At 42.2% G+C, this 13,248-nt stretch overlaps 2 protein-coding genes across 2 annotated transcripts; both read left to right on the forward strand.

Moving 5' to 3' along the window:
• Nucleotides 1–234: 234 nt before the first annotated feature.
• LOC105898569 (zinc finger protein 653) lies at nt 235–5,761 on the forward strand. The gene is made up of 7 exons (XM_031571841.2): nt 235–846; nt 1,237–1,420; nt 2,113–2,203; nt 2,557–2,668; nt 3,134–3,248; nt 3,739–3,838; nt 4,149–5,761. Exons 1-7 carry the CDS (start codon nt 253–255, stop codon nt 4,324–4,326), a joined length of 1,374 nt encoding a protein of 457 aa, XP_031427701.1. The 5' UTR covers nt 235–252; the 3' UTR covers nt 4,327–5,761.
• An 804-nt stretch (nt 5,762–6,565) lies between these two features.
• Nucleotides 6,566–13,237, forward strand: LOC105898717 (tetraspanin-1-like). Its single transcript, XM_012825763.3, has 8 exons — nt 6,566–6,893; nt 9,402–9,479; nt 9,931–10,146; nt 10,590–10,664; nt 10,787–10,894; nt 12,072–12,197; nt 12,321–12,413; nt 12,608–13,237. The coding sequence occupies exons 2-8, from the start codon at nt 9,423–9,425 to the stop codon at nt 12,659–12,661; spliced, it is 729 nt and encodes a 242-aa protein (XP_012681217.1). The 5' UTR covers nt 6,566–6,893; nt 9,402–9,422; the 3' UTR covers nt 12,662–13,237.
• Nucleotides 13,238–13,248: the final 11 nt, after the last annotated feature.

The raw sequence follows: 13,248 nt of genomic DNA on the forward strand, positions 1-13,248 counted from the left end.
TAAATGTCATGTTTAAGTTGAATATTCAGTGAGTACTCTGTACCTGGGCGGCAGTGGTACAGGAGGTAAAGAAGTCGTTTAGTAATCAGAAGGTTGCTAGTTTGTTTTTCCTGTCGAAGTGTCCTTGAGCAAGGCACTGAACCCCTAATTGCTCCTGATGTGCAGTGTGCCATCAGTGTAAATGTAAAATGTGTATACATTGTAAGTCGCTTTGGATAAAAGCGTCTGCTAAATGACTAAATGTAAATGTAAATGTACCTGTGCCACCCTCCCCCTTCCTTTTGTTTCACAGAAGAGCTGAGTGACTCCAGTGTGACCAGTACTGATGTCTCCCAGGCTGCTCATGTCACTGTGAGCCACAATGACCAGATCACCGCCCTCACCCAACTCCCAGCGGCCTCCAGCGACGCACACAATTGCACGTCAGGGACTGAGCACACAGCAGAGAGCCAGCCGGTCTGGGAGATGGAGGTGGTGATGCAGGACCAAGCAGCCCAGGGCCTAGACAAGCCCGACCACAAGGCCTCCTGTGTGGACGTGGGACGAGAGCAGGACCTGACGGAAGACGGCGTGGGGCAGCTGGGCATGGTTGCAGAAGGCTTAGGGGCAGACGCGGTACCCTCGGGGTATGAGTGTGTTGTCGTGACACAAGCCCTGATGGACAGGCCGACCGTCCAAAGTGGAGATGGGTCTTGCGATGCTGGGGACACCCTGTTGCAGGCGAATCCTGAGGGCGCCATTCCTGTGCAGGGCCAGGCGGGGGAGCTGTTTGAGCCTCAGACACTGCAGACTGTCGTTAGCAGCTGTGAGCTGCCTGAGCAGAGGGGCACTCTGGAAGCATCACAGGTAGGTGCACACCTGAGTAAGCATGGAGTCCTAATTATGCCCAGGTTCACTCCTTTTTCTTCCAGTGACCAGAAATTGCCTTTAGGTAATTTACCTCATGAAACTGACAGTTTATCTGTCTGGTACAGCCCATATATACGAGGTATGAGATCAGTTTCAATACGGTAAAGGGCATTTGCTAGCTAACCACTTATGCCTGACACGTTTGCTAAATGATACAAATGGGAATAAATTAAGGCATGATCCCATGGTGGCTGCTGTTGTCAAGTGAGGTAGATTTTAATGAAGGGCACCCAGACCATTCAAAGCATCTATGTGTGTCATGCGTTAGCCGCTTCATGATCTCTGTGGTAATGATGGTGCACCCGCCTCTCTTTCTCTTCTTGCCAGCTCATAATCATCACTGGCCCCAGTTATGAAGCGCTGGCATCAGAGGGCATCCAGCTCAACATGGGCTCCAGTGATGGCGAAGAGGTCACTTGCACTGTCATAGAGGGCATGGCCTACAACCAGATGTGTCAGGCGGAAGCTGGCCTTAGGGGTTCCATTACCGACTCGACTGATGCTGTCGCAGGTGAGGACACTGGCATTTTAAACTTTCTTTGTATTGCTTCCATGTTAAAAAAGTTAACACTATTAATTGTATGTTTAACCAGTGTTAAACCAGCTGTATTCGTGTGTGCTTTGACCTACAGCTAAGCTGCTAAGGCCACAAAACATATTTTTAAATAATTGTATATTCAGAAATATACAGTTAAATGATTGAAAGTAATTTGGTCAGTGTTCAGTTAGAAGTCTGCTCATTTTGATTACTATACAAATATTTGTCAGACAAAACGAAAACATTTGTTGTTTTTGCCATTTCACCACATTTTCATCATATCCTATAGATAAATGCCATTTTGTGCATCACATCTGAATGCATGTGGGTGTTAAATTTGCATAGATTTCAATAGTATTGTTTTAAGGCACATGCATTTTAATGTACTTTTGGATGGACAGTGTAAATAGATAGGCAAAAAAAACTCTTCACTTAGTCTGTTTGTATTTTTTAATGAAATTAATATAGTGTTTGTAAAGTTTCAGTAGACATGTTGTCACTTGACCACCAGAGGAAAAGATAATCTTTTACTCATTTTAACGACACATAACTAGACCCACTCGGTAGGCCCACTGTTGGTGTATGCAGAAAATACCATCACACTGATAACAGATGACTGATGGCAGCTTTCACTGGGATAGTGGATAACTCTGTTCTCCCCGCAGCTCTGGCAGAGAAGCAGCTGCTCCAGCCCAGCGAGGAGGTGCACAGCCTCAGGAGTCCCAGCACCAAGGAGCTGCAACGTGGCCTGACGAGGTAGGAGGAGGTGGCTGTCCAGGAGCGAAGGAAATGGAGAGGATGAGGAGAGGGTTTATCAATGCAGAGGATGAAGAGGGGGTTTATCAGTGGAGAGGATGAAGAGGGGGTTTATCAGTGGAGAGGATGAAGAGGGGGTTTATCAGTGGAGAGGATGAGGAGAGGGTTTATCAGTGAAGATTGGCTCAGAGGCGTTGTCACACGAGTGTTAGTGTCTAGTGTTAGTTAGGGGGTCTATTTCTAAGTTATTACAACTTGAACTATAATTCACTACCGTTACGACTGCACTTAGGCAAAAAAAAAAACGTCATGTTAGGACTTGGCTCTTTACCTTCCTGTTGTTACTGTGGCAGGTCGAAGAGGAGGCGGCGAGGTCCTGTCATAGAGGCAGATGGGATGCTGAAGATGTTCCACTGTCCTTATGAGGGCTGCAGTCAGGTGTATGTGGCCATCAGTAGCTTTCAGGTGAGCTACGCCTCGTGGCGTACAGTATGTGGGTGTGTTTGCTAAAGGTGTGTAATCTATGTCCATACGTAAAGGACATTACGCATTTCTTTGTTTGCGTAACGCTTAAACTAGTGGGAAAGTTGAATGAAACTGATAGTTGCAATGGCTGGCTCATAGCATTGGTGAGGTGCTCTATGGCCCAAACAAACACTACACATAGAGATGTCCCCAAGGCAGGCATTTGAAACATTATGGAGTCATGGACAAACGGTTTTATTCGGGGTGCACAATACCCACACAGTACAGATCTTCACTTGCACTTGAATTCTGTTGAATGTAAGTGGCCTTTGAAAGACAGCATAGCCAATGTTTTCTCACTTTTAGAAAGCCCCTTGATAAATAATTGTGTGCGTACTCAGTTTGCAGTAATGGTAAATGCAGTTCATAAAGTCTTCAGAATTCTGCTTGGCTTTGATCTGGTAGAACCACGTCAACCTGGTCCACAGGAAAGGACGGACGAAGGTGTGCCCCCACCCAGGCTGTGGCAAGAAGTTCTATCTCTCCAATCACCTGCATCGCCACATGATCATCCACTCGGGTACAAACATATGTGTATATTCAGACCCAGTCAGATGTCACATTCATTTATTAAACAAAGCCAGCCTATCACTGGTATGATGGTACCGCAGTCCTGCTAGTTTGTTTTCCAGTTATTTATTTGCTTGCTTTAAAAAAAAAAGTTTCTTTCCAATTCCGCTGTTCAACAGTTTACTTTTATTGTAATACCATTTAAAAAAAAACAACAACATACAGTATTTTTATGGATAGATACACATTATTTCTATGGACCTCTGCATTACATTCATATTTACATGAGCTTAAAAATAGGCATCTATAACTGTTGACATTTCTGTGTGTAGCACTCTCATCTGTGGTAGTGGTGTCCCCATACCATCTCCTATAACCCTGAACACAGCACTGGTTTGTCATCACAAGTATGCTTCTTAATCAGGAGCATTTAAAACCCTTGCAAGCCCCCATCCCACTTCACCTCATTTGGATTGTGTGTGCTGCCTCACCTCCGTCAGGTGTTCGAGACTTCATCTGTGAGACGTGTGGGAAGTCTTTTAAGAGGAAGAACCACCTGGAGGTGCATCGACGCACACACACAGGAGAAACCCCTCTTCAGTGAGTCTAGTCTTCCAGTCTGTGTATATATACACACACACACACACACACACACACACACACACACACACGTACACATGATATATGCTGATGTTTGTCTTTAAGAGAAAAAGTGATGATCTGTCATACACTAACGCCACTCTAACCACTGTGAACCACACATGTCATTGGCTTCTTACTTGTTTCTCAGGCGATGTCTTTGTCTTTTTCCTCCTCTCTCTTCCCTCACCCTTTCCCCCTCTCTTACTCCCCCTTATCTCTCCCTCCCTGTCTCTGTGATTTTTACCCTGGCCCCCTCCTTTCTCCGTAGGTGTGAGATCTGTGGGTACCAGTGTCGGCAGCGCGCATCCCTCAACTGGCACATGAAGAAGCACACCCCGGAGGCCCACTACAACTTCACGTGTGAGCACTGCGGTAAACGCTTCGAGAAGCTGGACAGTGTCAAGTTCCACAAGCTCAAGAGCCACCCGGAGAAACAGGCCGTCTGAGGAAAATAAACACTAAAGGGGCATTGCAGATGCCACAAGGACTAGCAAAGAGGTGGATGGATAGAATGATAGAAAAGAAGAAGAAGAAGAAGGAAAGAAAGAACGAGAGGAAGAACTGGTCGGACAGGGTCGAAAGTGCAATATGGAAAGACGTGACTGAGATGAACCAGGGGAATGGAAAGGTGTGAAGGGACAATATAAACCTTCCAGAGAGTGTCCAGTCTCGGTGCCCACAGGCATCCTGATTGAGAACGTCCTGTGCGGTCCCCTACCTCTGATGGTGCTAGACTGGGCTGGACATGGCCTCCACTGGCTAGAGCAGGGCTCAGCTCTGTGGTTTGCCTAGGCTGTGCGTCTGGGGCATGTGGCCTAATCCAGAGGGCTTCTCTCAGAAGAGAGAGAACCTCTGCACTTCCTGTTTGACAACATCCACATAAAAGGAACATGAGACCACTGTGACCGTTACACCTGAGTTAATATGATGATTTTCAGCACAACATCCTGATGGGACATTTAACAAAAATAATCTGACATCTTCAGTAATTTCAAAATCCATAATTAACTCTCTTTTATTAGTAGGGATGTCACGATACCAGACATTTTGTGGTGGACATCAATGGACAACAGGGCTCTTGTGCAACTGAAGTTCTTCTAGTATAGTACACATCTTCGAATGGCCCACTTAACCTAAACCTTGCTTTTGAAGAGATGCAGTTCAAAGTCAGAGACTTTCCTCTGACAGTCACACTCCATCAAGTGGCAGTGTTGTAACAAAAAAAATGTATACATGGACATCTCCATCTAAACCTTCCCATTTTGAAACCTCTAGAAGCTGTGTGAGCTGCCTTTACTCTCAGGAAATGTAAACCAAATATGTCTTGGTTTGTATGCTGGTATCTGTGACTGCCTTTCCACCCATCCATTCATTCATTCTCTAGTGTCTACAGTGGTCTAGAGTGGGGCTTGCAGTAGCGGTTTCACCTTGTTTATAATTTTGAGAAATGAAATGAACAAACAACATAATTTATATGATTTTCTTTTGTTCTCTGCTTGTATCATAGCAATGAAAAATATGTAAGATATGTGAATATAATGTGAATAGAGAATGTACAGGTACCCTCAAAGAGAATTGTTTTGGATAAATAAATAATAAGACACTATGGAAAGTTGCACAAGCTTTTTCTTGAGGGGCAAGGTGGGGCGCATAGGTACTTAAGGAAAACGAACATCACCATCCATTATTGCTTACTGTAGTTCTTTCGTCAGCCTAGTTCTTGGAGTTCTTGGGTCAACAGTTGTAATGTTTTTTACAAGTATTGTGAAACAGAACAGTCTGTCCGTATGCGGCCATAATGCCATCTCATGGCTCTGTAAAGCTCCTTGACAATTTCAGTTGTCAGTAGAGCGATATAAATAAAAAAAGAAATGAACTGAATCATGTAACACTGTGTGTGCTTAGCTGCCAAACCCACCATACTCAGCAATCTCCAAATGAGAATGTGGGGGAAACACAAATAGGTTAGGTTGTACAACTGGAGTATTTTTAGTGAAGTGGTAAGAATGCCTGTTCCATGTTCAGCAGACCGGTAACCTTTATCTTGATTTTAAATATTGATAGTTTTAAATCTAGTGTAATCTGTCACTTTTGTGGACGATGTTACGTGACTTCTAGTTAACATCGAAACATGCTTACAGTGAAAAAGCACATTTCACAATCACACTTTCACACTTTCAGTTTTTTTTTTATGCATGTCAACAGTTTGAGCAGGGACATAACTGGCCATTCTACACAGCGCACTTACAATACACAACCTCCCCACTCTAAATTCCTTTGTAAATGTAGTCTGTTATCAAAGTTTCAAATGCCAGTTTCCGCTTATGTCTTCGTCAGAGCCATTGTTTGGATGCCTAGTTATGGTTAATGTGGCGTGTTTACAGATCTACAACAATGCAAAACCCAGTGGCTTTTTTCATCTGTGTTTGCCTGTATTTGTTCTTGCTCACTCAGGCCTTTCATGTCCGTGGAAGATGCATGAGCCTTAGGTCTACTGTGCTCTATACTGAACACAGAGAGCCTCTGCCTGTGTTGGGCAAAGGCTGTGGCTGTTGTTAACTAGCACAGTCATTGGTAGAGTATTGGTCATAGAACAGTGCTGAACACAGGTAAATACCAAAACCATAGGTCTTTATGTAAATGATCTTGTGGAAACAAATAGACCAGAAGATATTTTACTAACATGCTGAGAGGATTTGTGTGTGTGACTTTAATATTGCCTTGGTTACAGGTGCAACCCTTCCCCTTTTTTCTCTTCGCCAGAAAGAGACCGGTTCCAGTGGGAGGGCAGACATCCCTGCAATCACTCCCACCTGAAAACACCCAAGCTCCCCCCCCTCCCTTTCCTCTGTTGATAACCAAGCCCCTGCACCACAGGGAGAGGGAGAGAGGGAGGGACGGAGCCTGTGAATGAGCAGTTGAATAAAAGCAGCGTTTACAGAGCATTGAAAAGGAAACGCACAGATACCACGCAAACATCACACAATATTCTAATCAAGATCTCTCAGTGGAGGTAAGACCCGCTCTCTTTAGACTTACAAGACACAAGCCTACTGATGAATAGATACAATTCATAACATGGCATTTTATTCTTGTGCCTTCAGATGTACTACAAGACATTATTTATATTTTGATTAGTTGTTGAGGGCAGGTAGGTGTTTTGTGTCATTGTTTCAGTCAGTGTGATATGGATTACCATCTGTCATTTTAATTCCACCAAGACAAAGACGTAAAACTTTCATTTAGTGTGTGGTGTGCCAGAACGATGTCCATGTATCAAGAGACTACATCAGAGAGAGAAATTTCAGTACCGACATATCTATAATAAATATGAATCATAATCTGGAAAACCATTTTACAAGTGAACAGGAAATACTGAAGAGAAAAAGTTCTGGTGGAAGTTTATGTATTGATGTTTTTGCATGCCAGTGTTTATCCTCATCTTTGTATCCTTCCCCCTTTTGGGCCCATTATGCATACAGTAGTTATCACCATTTCTCCAGGAAGTACCTGTCACCAGGTGTGTGTCCTCTAGGCTGCCCCACAGACATACAGTGCCTGTCAAGAGAAGGACACAGAGTCCATTATATCAGTCTTGGGGCCTGTATGGCAAACAAAGCGCTCTTTTATCTGGTATGTGGGGTATGAGTACGGGGGAACTATTTACTTCATGCATCCAGGAACTGGTCAGAAGGGGCTGCTAGCTACATTGTCCTTGTTTACCTGATTTGGCTGCAGGTGTCTTGTTGATTTGCTATTCAAATAGGGGTATACTGAGGCCATTGTAACTTCTGTTGACTGCTAGTAAATCCTCTTTTAGTTTGTCAGCACTGCAGCTAACAATTGTTAATGTCACAGCCACAGTGTTAATGGGAAATGTTGGAAATATGTCACACTCTCTTGGTCTAAAAGCTAATTAACATACATCTTTCTTATGGTTGCTGCAGTGTTGGGTGAAACTTAAGAATTGCTCAAGTGTGGGATGTGGGTGGAGTGAAGGAGTGCACTGCTTGCAATGTTCCAGTAATGTTGGGTTCTGTCATGTGATGAATGAGTTGCTAGCTAAATATTGTCCTGGTCTTTTGACCACCACTCTTATCTCGACCTCTTTTACAAGAAACACCAAATGGGATATAAATGTAGTTCTTATGTGGTTTTGTTTTGGACTGGTTGGAGCTGGTTGTTAAATCCAAACAGTAATGTGTTTCTCTTTGCATCTTGTTGTCTTCTCCACATTTTTAAAGAGTGGAAATAGTTAATTATTTGTTCTCCAAGGAGCCCCTCAGCTTACTAGCTGTATAATGTGGTGACTTCATTAGTCGTGAAAAGACTCTCAGGGTCCAGAGTACACTCAGACTAAAATGAGGCTCAGATGAAACTTCAGGAAACCAAATTCACCTAACTGGAACAAATGAGTCTGACATCCAAACGAAGCAAGTAAGATAAGCACCATGACAACAGCGGAATATCAGTCATTAATAACATCTATTTGAGTTTACTTGGTGAATGGAAAATGGTAAGATTTACATAGTTAAACTGTCAAATAGCAGATGAATATTTCAGAGCTGTGAATTCTTTATAGTTCCTTTGACAGTCCCATTTTCACACTTTCACACAAATGTTCACTTTTTTTTGTTGGCAGGGGAGAGAGTATCACAGATAACTTAGTAGGGATTGTACAAAGTATCTGTAAATGTGTTCCTCACCAGACAGGTCAATTTGAATGATGACAGTTGAGAAAACAGGAAAAGGACGGGTATACTTCCGTGTGCTGTATGTTTTCTAAACCTAAACCAGTAGGATCCTGTTCATGAGTGAGTGTTTGTTTTGTGTGTGTGTGTGTGTGGGTGAGAGAGAAATAGAGAGAGAATGTAAATAAAATTCAATCAGGTGGTAAACCAGGCTGCACCTTCAATGGATGATGAATCAGGCTTTTGTGTCACTGGAAGGATGGCCGTCTCTGTGTCTCGGGTGTCTACAGGCCTCATATCACCATGGTTTGAACTGAGGCCCATTCAAAAGTCACATAGACACTGAGTCCCTTTGCCCCACCATAGACACATCACTGTGAATATGGACGCGGATAGGAGGAAATGGCCCTGCGTAAAACCTGAACGATGGTGTCACCGCCCCATACCTTACACGGGTCTAGTGCCCACAAGGACCCAGATGCAATTCTGGCCAGAGGTCATTTCCTCAAGCCCACACCCTATCTCTCTCTCCCACTCATTTTCTGTCATCTTCACTTCCCTATCGAATAGACTATTAAAGCCCTAAATTAAATTAAATAAATAAAAAAACCTTGAACGACTGCACAAGCTTACCCAAAGTGAATGAGTGACATAGCAAAGTGCACCACAGCAACTATGAGTTATGTATAACCAAAAGATTTACTGTTGGTTTCAAATGTGCTTTTTCTAATGTTGTTTTATCTATTCATTTTCTAAGTGTGTAGAGATAAGATTAGAGTACTACTTACGAAACTACTTACAAATTCCTCTTCCTTGTATTCATGTTCCAGGATTAAATCGTGACCTCAAGAATGGGCTGCTTTGGATTTCTCAAAGTCGTGATGTTTGCCTTTAATGGCATCATCTTTGTAAGTTCACAAACACTCCCTCTCTTCTCTTTTTTTTTCAGGCGACACCTGTCACATTCTTTATTTAATGGGTTTCGAGGGCAAGAGTGTCAACAGATAAGAGCAGAGGTTACAAATATTAAACTCATGTCTTTCTAAGGGGTTTCTTGTGGCCACTTCCTGCTCAGTTCTAGGTTAATCTTTGGTGACTCAAAGAGTATGACATGTCCTTTTCCTGCTCCCTAAGTACAGATATGGAACGGAAAGTTCCATTTAATTTTACTTCATCCCTTTGTCCTTCCCACAACAAAATGATGTCAATGAATATTACCCCAACAAGGAATGTTACAGTCCAACATTTCAAAATAACAAAGTCCTAGTAAACATTTCTGGAGTCAACTGGAGTCATGTTCCCTTCTCACTTTGTCTTCTCGCACCATGCCTCTCTTGCAACCCTCACCTCAAACCCCAGGTGGCTGGAGCTGCGATCCTGGGGGTGGGCATATGGGTAAAGGTGGACAGCGGCTCTGTCCTTTCCTTGCTGGAAAAGATTCCTGGTGCACCGGCACAGCTCAACCAGGTCTTAAACGTGGGCTACCTCCTGATCGCTGTGGGTGCTGTGCTGCTGCTCCTGGGCTTCCTGGGATGCTGTGGAGCCGTTAAGGAGAGCAAGTGCATGCTACTGATGGTAAGCCTGTGGATCTTATTAAGTAAAGACAGGTACGGTTGGTATATATTGTTCTCAAAAAGGCTATCTGTACTCCATCTGTGCTCCAGAGTTGAGAGGTTTAACGGAGAAAAATAGTGAAAGGTACTTCCTAAACAAAAATAAAAATGACCAAGAGTAGAGGGGAGAGTATATGTCTGTGATATACTCTGAGAGATAAAGCAGGTCTCACTGTGTCCTCCAAATAACATTTGCTGGCACACAGAAGGCTGTTACTATTAATTGTTAAGGATACGAATCTAGAGTGCTGGTGATGCAAGGAAGGGGGGTGCTGTGGTGAATGATTGTTTGTGTCATGATATGTGTTAACTTCCTGGTGTGATGCAAATACAGCCAAGTTTAGTTAAAAAGAAAACAGATAGCCTTTCTTGCTTCCCCTTTAACCACCTTTCCTCTTTCTACAGTTCTTTATTATAGTGTTGCTGGTCTTCATAGCAGAGGTGGCTGGAGCTGTGGTCATTTTGGTCTTCAAACCTTTAGTAAGATAGCACAAAACAACATTCACACACACACACACCCACACATTGTCACTGCTACAATATTAGCTGTGCCACAGAGGAGAATAATTACAGAGGTGTAATGTGTCTTGTGTACCTCTCAGGCCGAAGACTTGATCAGGAAACTGGGCGTTGACATCGTGGAAGGCATTCAAAAAGAGTATGGAGAAAATCCTGATGTAACAGGCCTTTGGAACTCAACCATGGACACAGTAAGTTTTAATTCAGAGTTTAAAAGCTAAGAGCTGAAAAAAGTCAGGGGCTTCTGTAATTGTGAAATTAATGTCACCTACATTAAAATTACATTTGATGGGAATCCTCTTCTGCTTTGCTGATGTAAAAATCCAGGGCTTTAAAGCAACACTAAGTAATAATTTGTCACTTTTTGAGGAATGTTTTCATAGGCAACTAATTTAGATGGTATATGGTCATGTGGAGGTTAGATACACACATGAGTTGTTATTCAGGATATTCACTATGTAGTTTTGTGTTCCGGGGTGGAAGTGAACACTGAAAATGTAAGAAAAGCTTTTACAGCACAACATTGCCAACTATATCGCCAAAAGACACCAGTTAGCATGTTGCCAACTAGATTTTATTAGAGCCAACTGGACTGTTGGTGGTGGACACAAGGTTTTTGCATGCCTTTTAGGTAGTTAGCATGGTAGTTTTCAGCCAAAACTACTTTAAGTCTGCCATGTGGTATCATTATCGTTGTGAATAAGTTTAAAGTATGTTTCAATCATTTTTAATTTTTGCATTGTATTTTTTGTAATATAATATAATATACAGCAACATACTTTCCACATTCCAGCAGGCATGAATTTAAAGTATGGTCTGAAAAATCCAGTCTCTGAGTGGTCTGTAAATCATGTCCTATATATCTCTCTATTGGGGCAGGGACTTTGGATGAAAACTAAACGTACCTTTTGTGTTCAACAAACGAACAATATAATGAGGCCCAGAAGTAATATTGCTCTTCACCCCAGATAGCTTGGAGATTCTGGTTCAACAACTGCCAAAAAACAGGCAACAGCCTTAATTCTAGTTAACTCACTGATAATCATTTCATAATATTTTTTGCAAGGGAGAATCTGAAGTTTTTTTTAGATGTTTCAAATCTCAATATATAATCACTCCATTATGAAGACTTCACAATGAGTCCTTACTGCAGCCTGTGTGAGGATAGGATTGGTTGGCTAGCTCCACCCACTTGACACAGTTACGTTCATTTCTGTTCACATATGGTTACTAGAAAGTTGTTATTAGCAGGCAAATGCTGCCTTTCTGTGGGAGATCAGGAGATCATCATCTGAGATTGTGTAATTGTGAAAGATTAGTAAATGAATATAATGAATAATTGTCTTTACTGTATTTCCTGCCCATTAGCTGAAATGCTGTGGATTCAACAACTATACAGACTTCACAGGGTCTCCATTTGTCAATGCCAGTGGGACCTACCCTTCACCGTGCTGCACCTCAACTTCCTGTTCTGGAGAGAACGCAAAGACTTCGGTAATTTACTCTGTGCACAAAGTTTTATGGTCACATGAGGTTAAGGACATTCAGCCTGACCGCACTGCATTGCCATCATTCATTTGTGTCACTTGTGTCATTCATTCATAAATGTCTTTACAGGCAGTTGATGGTTGCTTTGACAAGCTGGTTTCATTGATTGATGAAAATGCAGTCGTGATCATAGGTGTGGCTCTCGGGATCGCTGTTTTAGAGGTACACTTTCTGTCTCACCTACATATATTTCTAACCTAACAGTACTGATGCACTAAAGCTTGAACATGATGTATTAACTGTACATTCTAGACAAAATTACTGTGGGTTTATCTGTGCACTGATATGGTCTGGTCTGTGTGGTTTGGGTCTGAAGAATCCATCATAACCAGAGGATTTCTCTTGTTTCATGCCAGATCTCTGCAATGGTTGTCTCTATGTCCTTGTATTGCCACATTGACTCCAAATAACACTTGGATTGATCAAGGAAGTTCACTGAAGAGGAGGCATTCTCAACATTTTGCAGTTCGCACAATACAGACAAGCCAAAAACAAAGAACTCAAAAACTGGTCTTCATAGAAGACCATGGCTGGGACTTCCAATGGTTTAAGAGGCAGGGATTTATATTTCGTAATATACATCTAAAAATCCAGATGTGTTCTTATAGTGTAAATAAGTTATTTTGCATATGGATTGTTATGGGGAAATTAAAATGATTTCACTGAAATTTTGGAGTGTAGGGTACTTAGATGACTTTGGATGTAGATTATGTTTTAATTTTGAGGAAAGGTGAATAAAATCCTTTTTTCTTAAATGTCCATATTTCCGGTTTTCATGAAATGTAGGTACAAATGGAATGTGTTTTCAATGAAATATGCACTTTAAATTAGTAGGTGACAGGTCTAAATCACCTGGCCTACTTATGTCAGCCAAAGAATGTATATCTTGGAGAAAAAAACAATGATGACCAAGTGGTGAAGTCTACTGACACCTGTCTCCTGTTATTGTCCCAGCAAAATAAAGTACTGATTTAACACCACACTCATTTAAAGACAA

The sequence above is a fragment of the Clupea harengus genome, chromosome 1 (assembly GCF_900700415.2).
Source record: "Clupea harengus chromosome 1, Ch_v2.0.2, whole genome shotgun sequence".
NCBI lineage: Eukaryota > Metazoa > Chordata > Actinopteri > Clupeiformes > Clupeidae > Clupea > Clupea harengus.